General features: G+C 43.7%; 1 protein-coding gene across 1 annotated transcript in view; it reads left to right on the top strand.

Annotated features, from left to right (window-relative positions):
* Positions 1-13,303, top strand: part of nt5dc1 (5'-nucleotidase domain containing 1) — a 31,273-nt gene that overhangs the window by 13,822 nt on the left and 4,148 nt on the right. The window contains exons 7-9 of the mRNA XM_079572772.1: positions 6,232-6,406; positions 6,507-6,604; positions 8,902-9,023. Of these exons, the coding sequence (XP_079428898.1) occupies positions 6,232-6,406; positions 6,507-6,604; positions 8,902-9,023 (395 nt within the window). The remainder of the gene's footprint in view (positions 1-6,231; positions 6,407-6,506; positions 6,605-8,901; positions 9,024-13,303) is intronic.

The raw sequence follows: 13,303 nt of genomic DNA, 5'->3' as shown, positions 1-13,303 counted from the left end.
TCATGGTAATGAGAGGAAGCCATACCTTTTTTACTTTAAGTAAACTTGTAGTTTATATGAAATGTACATCTGGTCCATATTCATAAACTTCATTTGTAAAAACAATATTTGTTTTGTTTTTAACAAAACAGTGAAATTGAAAAATGTACTATTTTAACAACTAAATTGCAATTGGCAAATCAAGTGTTTTGTGTCGGGGCAGTCGATCTACCCTCATCTATGGTCATATCTAAAGGACAATATTGCAGATGCAAGCGGTTGAAATCAGTTTCCTTCACAGGGTGACTGGGCGCACCCTTAGAGACAGGGTGAGGAGCTCAGTTCCTGTTAGCTTGGAGTAGAGCCGCTGCTCCTTCATGTCGAGAGGAGCCTGCTGAGGTTGTTCGGGCATCTGGCTCAGACACCTCATGGTTGCCTGCCTCGGGAGTTGTTCCAGACACGTTCCATTGGGAGGAGGCCCAGACCCTGGACACGCTGGAGGGGCCATGTCTGTGTGGTCTGGTCAGTCATCATAGACTTTGTGGACTGGTGTGAGCGCAACCACCTGTGCTTGAACATCAGTAAGACGAAGGAGATGGTGATCGACTTCACGAGGAAGCCACTACCGCACACACCGCTGAACATCCAGGGGGAGGACATTGAGGAGGTGGACAGTTTCAAGTACCTGGGTGTTCACCTCAACAATAAACTGGACTGGTCCCACAACACCAACAAGAAGGGCCAAAGTCGCCTTCACCTTCTGAGGAGACTGAGGTCGTTCGGAGTGAGCAGGCCTCTGCTCAGGACTTTTTATGACTCTGTGGTGGCCTCTGCTCTCCACTACGCTGCCGTGTGCTGGGCCCCGGGCAGCACAGAGCGGGACAAGAACAGACTGAACAAGCTGGTCAGGAGGGCCAGCTCCATCCTGGGCTGCCCCCTGGACTCTGTAGAGGAGGTGAGGGACAGGAGGGTGTTAGCCAAGCTCACCTCCATCATGGACAACACCTCCCACCCACTGCACGGGACTGTAGAAGAGCTCAGCAGCTCTCTCAGTGGCAGACTGAGACACCCTCAGTGCAGGACGGAGCGCTACGGCAAAGCCTTCATCCCCACTGCTGTCAGACTGTACAATAAGACTGTGAAGTAACGCCGACTGTAACAAGTGAATTTCTCCTTTGTGAGATCAATAAAGGTTTATCTTATCTTATCTTATCTTATCTTATCTTATCTTATCTTGGGTTCCCCCCAGATGCGTGGATCGGGATAAAATGCAATTATTTAAGTAGTTTAATGAAATGAGCTGAATATAACAAAAATATCTTTATAAGGAGCTATACATATATAAACATCTGCTGTTTAGGCCTCTGCAAACTGTTCTGAAACACACATGATTCTTGCATCTATTTAGCAGCTCATACTTTTGTCTTCTCTCAAATGTTAACGTCTCTGAATATATTGGGAATCAGCACAGTGAACTGAATCTTGATTTTAATCAAAAATGTCAAAAGAACAAAAAAATCACCTTCAGGTCTCTCTTTTTCCTGCTGCTTCTATACTGTGTGTGAGGCTTGAGAATGTTCCCAGTGGCTGTAATGCTTTCAGGAAAGGCAGGTCCCACACAAATGCCTACTGTTACTGTATGTCTGAGAGTAAATGATGCGGGGGCTTTGATCTGCTCTGATAAGCTACAGTCTGTTTAGCATACATCAGTTCAGCCTTCACTTGTGTATGGCCATGTGTAAACAGGGTGGGGGCATTGAGCTGCACTGGACCCCCCACGTGATTCCCAGTTTTTAAACCAGGATTCAGTTCACAGAGCACACTGTAGTCAAGTCTCAGAGCATTAAAGCAGACATATCATTGTTACCATTTTACAACATGGTTATTTTGAATGACCAGTCTCCTTTAACATTAAACACACTAAAACAAGCATCACGAGAACAAGTCTAGACAGCTGTAGTAATTGATCTTTAATTTGCAGTTCATGCATCAAAAATTTAAATCCTTCAAAGAACTTAGTTTTGTTGACTTAGTCTTTTTTGTACACTGTGGTGTGCCTTTGGATGAATCGGAGTCCTCCTTCATCCTGCTGTGAGCCTGGCCTGCTCCTGCTGACTCTGACCACACCAACTGTAGGTTTGAGACAATAGTAACAGCTCTGTTGGTAAAAATACAGAGACAAATTTAGCACCGCAGTGATATGAGAAAGCTGGGAAAAGTGTATATAAAGCACAACGCGCCGCTCCTTCATTCATCACTTTGAGATTACAGCCAGCCCTGACCCCACCTGCTCCATTTACCTGACTCGCCCTTTAGTCTCCCTCAGCAAGTCAGCACTTTGCTTTAAACACATTTAAGCCACAGGGCAATTTAACAGTGCAATTTCCAAGTTAAAATCTCTCCGCCGCACCGTTCCCATATCGGACTGGAGGGTTTCACATGGACCTTTTTAGCTTTGCAGGTCTCGCCACTCTTCACCCCCTTTTTCAGGGTAAACTGTCCTGTCCAATAAAGCCGCTGGACCAAAAACATCTTGGTTGGCAGTAAGGCTGCAACGACGCGTCGACGTCGTCGACGTCGTCGATTACGTAAATACGTCGACGCCGTTTTTGTGCGTCGACGCGTCGCTTGTTTACATTTCACTTCCAGCATGGCTGCGCGTAATGCAAACGCTGCGACCGAGGGGGAAAAAGCACGACAAAAGTCGTCAAAAGTGTGGGAGTATTTCCAGAAACGGCCTAATAATGTTGTTGTTTGCACACTGTCGAGCGGAAATGTCATATCACAGCAGCACAACTAACCTGGCTAACGCCAGACTGCTGTGTGCGCTCCAATCATTTCGAACTGCAATATCACTTGTGATTTTAGTCTGGCGTTAGCCAGGCTACAGCACAACGGCTATGAACGAACATGTGAAACGAAAACACCCGCGGCTGCAAGGGCCGCGCATCTCAGTCAAACTACGGTGTTGTTTCACTGATTAATCAACGCGTTGTTACGGGGACAGGCTCTGACGCGCACTCACTCTCCGCCTACTTTGCCACATATAAAACCAAAACGGAGCCGTCTGCAAGTGAATGAGCAGGAGAGACCGACCGCCTTCCCCGTCTCTCCCAACACGCGAGTAGGCTACTTCTCCGCTCGTGCCCCGCTCGGCTGTCTGTCTCCCGGTTCTCGCTTCGCCTCATGCTGCCCTCATGCGCGGCTCCTCCGCGGCTGCATCCCGTCCCCGTGTCCCGGGCGCTGTTCTCATGTTTTCTCTGCGCAGACTCGGGGCATCGGCCACACACTCATTTAAACTCTCTTGTTGTCGTGTCTAGCGGAGAATCAGGACCGTAGTTTGATGGATAGACGAGAGTAAAAAGCCGTTCTCCGTGGCCTTTTTGTCTCAAAGAGGAGTTGAATCCACATGGTTCTCACGAGCACAGTAACTTACAGTAACTGTGGTTCTCTGAATGTGCACAGTCTATAACGAATTGGGCGACTCACAGGCTAATTCTCAGCGGTCAGACAGAAATAACCGTCAGGTGCAGGTTTCAGTTAGTTTTAAATCAGCGGTTCCCAAACTGTGGGTCAGGGCCAGAAGTGAGAGAATGGGCCCATTTGCCATTTACTATTTTAAAAAGTGGGGAAAATAGACTAGTAGTAAATAAATATATAAAAGCCATGCCATTTGGACACATCAATGTTTTTTTCTTCATTTTAAATGAAAAAATAATCGGTAACATGAAAAATAATCGATAGATTAATCAAAAAAATAATCGATAGATTAATCGATTAATCGAAAAAATAATCGATAGATTAATCGATAGAAAAATAATCGTTAGTTGCAGCCTTAGTTGGCAGAGTGGTCTTCTTGTAACCTGAATCATTGTAGATATTCCGCTATTGTGAACAACCCGTTTGTAGTTGCACATGGGTAAAAGTTTGAGAAAACAGTGGATTAGATCACAATAGAAATCTACCCACATCTACCAGGCCCTGACTGTTGCTATGTTTGGAACCGCTGTGATGTGAAGAGGAGACAGAGCTGTCTGTGATGCTGCTCTAAACATAAACGTGGTTCAGTGTAATGACACATTGTCTCCTCCACGTCACGTCCCCCACTGAGATCAGGGGCAAAAGCCATAACCCACACACTCCACTCTGTTATCTTGTTTTTTCTTTTTCTTTCATAGAATCCATTAAAACGAGCAAAGACATGCAGATAAATCGTTTCTGCTGCATATTCTCACAGATTTTTCCTGTAAGGTGTATATTAACCTCTTGCCTTTGTAAACCATGTGTAAAATAAGGGAGCAGTAGTAAGAATCTCAAACCTCACGTCTGTAAAAGAAGAAGAAGAAGAAGAAGCTTAGATTAGATGTCACTTTATTAAACTGCTTTACTGTCAATCATGCAGAACAATTTCAGAAGGGAAACGGGAAAAAGGGGTGAAGATGATACATTTGACCCCTTTCATTATTTTCCAAAGAGCGTCGACTCTTCCCCAGTGGTCAGTGGTCAAGGCAAACTCTTCAGTGTGAGGGATGTGATGCAGTAATTTGTGGCCGCGCTGCTAAAAAAAGGCTCCTCAGACACACGGCAGTGTTTTCCACAGGTGCTCTGTCTGCGCCCTTTTAGCCTGCGCCGAGCCTTTTATAGCACGGGATAGTGGCGCGATGGTTAGCACTTTCCCCTCCCAGCAAGAAGACCCTGGATTTATACGTTATGTGTGTAGGTATAATAATAAACGTTGCACGAACAGGAGAAACTGTGTACAATTGTTAGCAAAAAAATGTTATCTTCTGAATACTGTTTTTGTTTTTCATCATTTTTGCAGAGAATAATATGTAGCTTTTATGTTTTATGGATGGTGAGTGTTGAATGTTTACTTCAGCTCTGTTGTGCTGGGCAGTGGGCCAGTGATAAGCTCCGCCCGGGCCACACCGCCCGAGGGACTGTAGTAGTCGGGTCACTCAGTACTCACAATCCTGCGTGTGAACTTTACTGAGCTTTGGACCATGTTGAGATAGCAACTGTTCATATAAAAGAAATACCTGGATCTGTGTTTATCCTCTCATTCATTTTGAATTCAACTAATCCGGTACTTTAGGTCATCATCCACTCCCAGATATATCATTATGTGGCTCATAAAGAAAAACAAAGTGCTCCTTTCTTTAAAATCTGCAGCAATCCTTTTAACCTCATTTAAACAGCACTCTACACTTCACTTTGAATGCTCAGACTCCGCAGAATTCAGGAGGCCTAAATAGGGCTTCACTGGGGACAGGTTTTTTTTGCTGTTGTCGAAGCTGTTTTTAGCTCTAGGATCTGGCAACCCCAAAATGTGGCGCTCAGAATGCTTTCTGAAAAGTCAAAACAAAACATCATCATAAGCATGTTAACCTCTTAACCCCCGCTTTAACTGAGTGTTTTTTACCCAGTTCAGCTTTACCCAAATTTAAAAAGTTACAGCCTATAGGCCAGAGCAATGCCTGATTTGAAAGCTAAGGCCTACAAAACTTTTTTTAATTGCTATGTTGTCATGCTTTTGTCACTTTTTCATTGATTTTCTTTTGTTGCATTTTCATCCTTGTTTTTGTCTAATTTCTTTGTCTCGTTTGTTATTTTTTCATCACTTTTTCATCACACTTTTGTTGCTGTTTCGCCACTTTTTTTCAAGAAGCCTTTAGATTTGGGTAAAGCCAAACAGGAGAAAATGTGCAGGTTCAGGCGGGGGTTGAGAGGTTAAATCATTTTCTAATTATAACCAAATCAGTATCACAATAACAAACAAAAGTACATTCTTTGATATTATGCAAATGTGCCACTTTCCTATACACTGCATTGAGATGTAAAAAAAAAAATGCTAATCTGCACTCTCAAAACCTTCCATTTCCGGCCCTCTCCACACTCACACACATTGGTACATGTTAATTTTATGTATTTTCCTTTTTACACACATCCGCCACAATTCCTGATTTAAGACTGTGGCATGTTGTATTTCTGTGCGTTTCTGGACCCTGTGGCCCATTTCTGAGATGGTAATTGTAAGTTTCGAATGCATTCTGATCTGTGCAGAGTAGATAAGAAGCAAAGGCCCTGCATGTTGGTATTTGTCCCCATCTACAGTCTGAAACAGTGCTATGCCTTTGAATGCAACATTTGTGCCGCTATAAAGGTCTTCGGACAGCAGAGGGCAGCAGATCCCCGTTTGAGACTGATGAGATGGAGTGTATTATCTCACGTTGCTCCATGTATTTTGTGCAGAGGATGCTGGCACGTACTTCCCCTGTGTGAAGAGAGACCCCGGGCGCTACCTTCAGCCCTGCTCGGACGCCGTGAAGACCTGGCTGCGGACCATGAAGAACGCCGGCAAAGTCCTGCTGCTCATCACCAGCTCCCACAGCGACTACTGCCGCCTCATCTGTCAACACATCCTGGGGTGAGCCTCAAGAAGACCGGATTAACCACCTGGGATGACTGAGAATCTACATGCTGTTTGCAAATGTCTGTTTTAACAAAATATTAATCTGTGTCTCCAGGAAGGACTTTGAGGAGCTGTTTGACGTCATCATCACGAACGCCCTGAAACCAGGCTTCTTCTCCCTGGTTCCCCATCAGAGGCCCTTCAGGAACCTGGGTCAGTCCTCCCCCCTTATTACATGTTTTTTTTTATTTGTTGCCTCACTGTTTAACCTATTAACCCCTACCTGAGACAAGCACATTTTCTCCAGTTTGGCTTTACCCTAATCTGAAAGCTTCCCAAAAAAAGCGTCAAAATGGAGATGTAAAATGAGCCGGAAAAGCAACAATAATGCAACAAAAAAGTAGCAAAAAACTAAACAAAAATAGTGGTCAAAAGGCTGCCAAAACACTGCAAAAAAAAAAAAGTATGAAGACGGGACAAAATTGTGACAAAATTTTGACAAAATTGTGACAAAAATGTGACAAAAATGCGACGAAAATTTTAGGTCCGTTTTGTAGGCTTTCAGATGAGGTTGTAAGCTCCAGTCCAGAATCTTTTAGATTTGGGTGACACTGAACTGGAGAAAATACACTCGGTAAGGCGGGGGTTAAGAGGTTGATAGAAATAGGTCATATACTTTGCCTTTTGTGACTGCAATGACAACACTTCTTAGTCTTCCAAAATGCAAAGTCAGTCTCTCGACCCACACATCAATGACTAAATATCTGTTAAAGGGGCTAAATGCAAGTTGGTCATTTTTATACTCACTACTGCCACCTCAGGTCTAACGCGTAACTGCAGTTTCAATATTTAGCTCTTGCATGACGGCACTTGGTTCGGATCCAAATTAACACCTTTTTTGAGTGACAGCGCAGGATTTTACCGGCAGTTGTGGTGAACAGGTCTGGACTCATTCTCCACATTAGGACATTGCTGGAGCAAGTAGGGGGAGGAAAATACATAATTTTAACATCCTAGGGGCGACCACCCAGTCCCCCTGTTTGGTCATATAGGATGTACAACACCGGGATTTGAAAAGAGTGGTGTTTACTTTGGGCCACGATTGGGAGGTTTGGCACTTGGTCTTTTGACATGAAGAAAAATTGGCGAGCCACAAAACAAACTTGCCTATCTCTGAGATAAAGTTTCTTGGTTCTCATGGAACATTTTCAAGTGCCTCGAGGCCTATCAACCTTCAGTTCATGGGGCGAGAGTTTACCAATTCAGTAAATCATGCCACATTCAACCTTTTGACCTTTTTTTAAACAAAGAAAGGCCCACTTCCAATCAGAAACTCTTTTTTAGCCCCAGAAGGGACCCTACTGTACATGCTCTTATTGGTGGCTCGTTTCTCCCGAAGGAAGCCCACACGGGTGCAGGGAAAACACGGGACCTACGTATTGTTATCACTGGGCCACCAACCACAATCATGGCAACCAAAAGAGGACATACAATAGGAAACAAAACACTGGTCGCCAAACTGTGGTACATGCCAAGTTTTTCTTATAATAGTCGGAAAATGAAAACAATGATGGTGAGGATTGCAGGTTGTTTAGAGCTTGTCTAAATTGAATCCTGTTTAATTCATGTATTTGTTCAGAGCTTGCTTAGTCCTGGGAAAAAGCCATCGCTGTTTGTCGTTACAACGTGTTCTGTTTTGGGGATAAAAATAGTTTGTAACGTAAATGATGATTTTCACCGACATGTCACGGTAAATATTGACACAGGGGCAGCTGATGTGCCATTAGTGGGTGTCGTGGGAACGGCCTAACAGAAGAGTCATGTGCAGACACGGTGCCAATTACAACAAATAGCATGTTGTTTCCCAGGTTAATGAGATGTGATTTTGTGCAGGCTATAACTAGATCCTGATCATACAGATGACCAATTTATTTTATCTTATCCCATAATCATCTTCATATTTCATTATTGGCCTGTAACAGCAAAGGACCAGACAGAGGGCAAAGACGTGTTTCTAATGGAAATTTGTCATAAGATACAAGTAAACAAGTCAGTTATGTGTTATTCAAAGATGTGGTTATGTCAGTGTAGTTCTTGTTTCATCCATTCCTTTGAGGTTTTCTACTTTCAATATTTAGGCTACAGCAATTGTTAGGAAAAGGAATGGACTTTATTTGTATAGCACCTTTCGCAGACAAAGTCACAAAGTGCTTCACGTGAGACAGTTTTATATTCACTCCGTACTCGGCTGTGGCAACACCAGGCTGCCAATTTGCGCCCTCAGCCCCTCCGATCACCACCAAGGTAGGGGGAAACCGGAGAACTCCGAGGAAACCTACACAGACACGGGGAGAACATGCAAACCCGGCAGTCTTTGCCATTTGCTCATTTCAAACTTTGCCATTTCAGTCCGGTTAAAATTAATTGTGCTTTATGCCTTTAGCATGTGTGACTATTGATGCTGAAAAAAGCTCAACAACATAAATAAAATCTCTTGAATCCATTTCCAGTGAATGACGAGGAGGAGAGCGAGGGGCTGCCGTCTCTGGACAAACCGGGCTGGTACTCTCAGGGAAACTGGCCCCACCTGCACGAGCTGCTCAAGACCATGACGGGAAAACCAGAGCCTAAGGTACGCCAAAGTTCACTCGCACACCGCAAACAGAGTGCCACGCCATGCATTGGTGAAGTCAGTCTGCGAACAACAGCAGATCTCAGAAACACATCTCATTAACATTGCATTCTTCAGGAATCTTTCAGATGGAGGTCAGGGGCCGAGTCGCTGTTTTTGAATAAAAAATCTCTAACAGAAAATCCATACAATGTGGAAACGTTGATCATTAATCTGTGCCAACCATCATGCTTTTGTCATTGTGTGCCTCTTTTTTTGTAAAATTTAGTACTATATTTCATCATAGTTTAATTTTTATAGTGCATTCTTTTGAAAAAGCAGAATTTCCATTTACCTTATTTCCCAGACTATAAGTCGCTCCGGAGTATATGTCGCACCAGTCTTGGAAACTACCTGGGCCTGGAGGTGTAGCTGCACGGTTGACAAGCCTCTCGCAGCAGCACATTATTCAAGCACCCATTTGTGAACTCCTTCCTCTGTCTGTGGCCACTTTTTGCCAGTCACTCACAAGTTTCTCGCTCACTCCAACCTTTTTTCTGCTGCTTGATGACCGTTTTTTAAATCTTCAGTGGTACAGGAGTAGCAGCTACTGGTACACAAGCATAGAGCGCCCTCTAGCGGCGGTCAGTGTGAAAATAACACACAACATGTGAAATTATATGTTTTGCTATATAAGTGGCACCTGAGTATAAGTCGCATCCAAAGCCAAACTATGAAAAAAGTGCAACTTATAGTCCAGAAAATACGGTACTCAATACTTATAGTTGAGTAATTATTTGAGTCGCTACTTTTGCTTCGCTGAGTAAATATTTTGGCTCCTCTACACACCTTTTCAATCAGCCCATAGAACACAACAGTTTAACCAATTAAATACTGGAGTGCCTCACTCCAGTATTTAATTGGTTAAACTAAATTGGTTAAACAATATGGCATTTTCTGTGGGAAAATGCCATCTTGTTTTGCATTTCATGGCAGCAATGAGTGTGGAAAATGTGTACAATCTTGTAAAGTCCTGAAGGCCAGCGCATGGGCGTGGTGACTTGACGGAGCACTTTGGCACCCTGTCGCTGGCACACTCTGAAGAGGATGATGAATGCGCTGAGACCCATTCACACAGGAGTGATGGGAGAGGAACTTGTCGGCCCGCTGCCAGCCCCCAAACCTCATATTTCATGTTTTCACTGTCAAGTACGATCGAGTGTGTTTTCTGAAGAACATGATTAACCAAGTCCATGGGATTCTACAATGTTTCACATGGCTGTTCAATGAGTTCAACTAATTTAGAAAAGCATTGGTTTTTCAAAGGGCCGATGGCCATGTCTAATTTCAGAAAACTGGTTTTCAATTTATAGAGTTTGGGAACCATTAAATTATATCACTGTGCTAGCCAATAAAATGTTATTACGGGTCTTCTGAATCATCATTGCAAAATCTACACTATTCCTCCTTGTTTCATTCTAATAACAGATTGTTAAGTTGTTAACTGGAAATTGTATGACCTTTTCATCAACGTTATGTGAGCAGTGGGAAAACCGAAATAAGCCGTTGAAATGCTGACTGACGACAGTGTGGACAAAAGAAAATAGGCAAGCAAGTTCAAGCAAGTCAGGGTGAGTGGGGTAACTGTCAGAGCAGAGGTTTAGCGTAAACCACAGGAAAGAAGAACAGTTAGAGAATGTCTGTGGATGTGTTGGAAAGACCGTATTGAGATAAAACAGAGATGTGCACAAAATGGTTGGATTGCATAAATTATTTAGATATTTTAAAAAAAGGTTAAGCTGAACTGTGTTCGAATATTATTTTCAAAGAAAAGCTGTAAAAAGTTTGCATTTGAGAGTATAATCGCTTGATTGTGAGTACATCGCATTGTGTTTTTTATGAGTAATCGGGAGTTTAGTTGATCACTTTCTTAATCATCAACAGCACTCTTGACGTAGTACAGTGCATGGAGTACACATGAAAGGCTTACACAAGAGTATGTGAGACATTAGTGGTTGGGAGTCACTGGCTAAGCAACAGGTTTGGCAATATCAGGCTCAGGGGTCACTGCAGTTATTGTATATCACCAACAGGAGACACAACCAAGTTCAAATTCAATTGTAGATGTGGATTTATTTTAATGATCTTGGCTGCAAAATGCTCCTATACATTATGCACACTGAAGTTTCCCGAGTAGGGCCCAGGCGTCATCACCCCTGCTCGGAGCCCCGCCCCCTCCCCTCGCATAGGTCAATGGCCGTCTGTGTAAGCCGTGTACAGCGCTCAGGAATGTGCCTTGAGGCTGCTCTCAGATGACCCTGGACTTTCTCCCACTTTCCCCTCAAGGCCGACAACAGTTATTTGAGTGACAGCTTTGCATATTTGCGAAATACTATAAATACTGACTGAGATTAGACTGTGAAGTTTGAAAGCTGAGGGATGTAAGCTCTAAATGGCAAGTTGGAAATGCAAAGTGGTAATTAATGTCTTATGGAATTGTTGAAAACTATAAAGTCACTATAAAGCCCTTGTCTCTTGTAGAACGACTCATCGCCCAAAGGTTTTTTTTAGAAGGAACCCCTTAGTTACAAACGTACCTGCAGTCCGACATCTCCACGAGTGCACGGCTTTAGTGAAGTCCCTTTAGTGAGAAGAAGGCTCCTCCAGACCCCACACAGGGCCCAACACAATGGCCACCCTTTTTACCTGAGCCCAGTGCTGATTGCTCTGAGTGATGCGCTAAGAGCCGGGCCCCATCTATGTCAACAGTCATCCTCCGGCCTTTCACACGTGCAAATGGTTCAACACGTGCTGACATCAGGTCGAGCTTAAGAAACGTCCTACACAGTGATAAAGCTTTACACTCTCTTTTTGCTTTATTCCAATCATCGCCAAACACCAGTCACTTTAGCGCTTTCATAGGTGAATAAGTAGGGCAAACAATGGGGAGTTGTCTCATCCAATGACATCATGTCTGGGGATCAAACTGTCAACCTTTGAGTGTGGATCATCCTGGACTGTTCTTGATGAAACCTGTTGCTAACTTTGACCCTTTGTCCAGCTTTGACAATAGTGTCTCTCCCTGCTCTTCTTTCACACTATACTGTCCTATAGTGACCCCACAAAAGACAAGAGCTGATGGAGTGAAAGAGAATTGGATGCAGATGATGAGGACCTATGGAAGCAGATGATGAAAAGCCAAAATGTCAGACTAGTGATTAAAACCAGTCCACAAATGCATTATCATTCCTTTTCTTTTTTCGTGTTCGTTATTGCACGGCCGACTAGAGCACCCTGCGGACAGTGTCAAAGTGGAATCTCTGCACTGTGTAAATATTTATTAGACTGATCGCAGACTTTTGGAGCGCTACCGGCAGCTGTGGTCCTTTTTGGGGTAGTCAAGTGTGTGTGTGTGTGTGTGTGTGTGTGTGTGTGTATGTGATTGGGGGGGGGGGGTAATGATTGTGGAGCCCCTCCCCGCAGCAGCCCTGTTTGTTTACTCGTGAGAGCCAGTCTGACACAGGCTGCTCTGTCACAAACTGCTACCGGAATGCCGTACATCCCTTTTATAGACATCCCGCACAACGAACAGTGCCCTTTGACGTAAACAGCAGTGCCACTGAGCAAAACCGGCGTTTTCCTTCCATGGTTGTACGGATCGTTGAATCATTAATCCTAATAAAGTAAGCAGCCCAATGTCAAAAGGTTAAGATTCTCGGTGAGGTGAGTCCTAGGTTAGATTCTTGAATGCATGGGGATTTTCTGTGTAGAGTTTGCATGTTCTCCCTGTGTGTGTGGGTTTCTTTTGGATGCTTTGGTTTCCATCGTCAACTCCTCTGTTGCACCAACGCAAAGAACTTTACACTTTCAGAAAACAATTCACCCAATCACACATATTCATGCATCAGTGTACACGGACACTGATGCGGGATAAATCTCTTTCCATCCATAACCATATGTAATAAACAGTACCATAAGTCACCACATCGATTAGCAACCGCTATGTGCCCAAAGAATGAGGGCATCTGACGATGGGATGTGCTGGAAAAGGCTTTGCTCAGTGCCCACACTCTCTTACATCATCGATCTTGGTGAAAAATTAATGCAACACTGGATCTTTTGTCATTGCAGGAGCTCATTTAAGCAACACACAGCAAATGTGTGCTGTAATCAGAGCTAAAGGCACTACAACCAAATATTAGACCGTGTCACCTATTAGTTGTGATGACTTTTTAATGGTCAGGCATTTGTATTTGTATTGGCAATAACTATGCAAGAAACAAATAGGGCTATATACAGTG

This window comes from Gobius niger (genome assembly GCF_951799975.1).
Source record: "Gobius niger genome assembly, chromosome: 15".
Lineage (NCBI taxonomy): Eukaryota > Metazoa > Chordata > Actinopteri > Gobiiformes > Gobiidae > Gobius > Gobius niger.
This window is presented reverse-complemented; position numbering and strand designations above follow the sequence as displayed.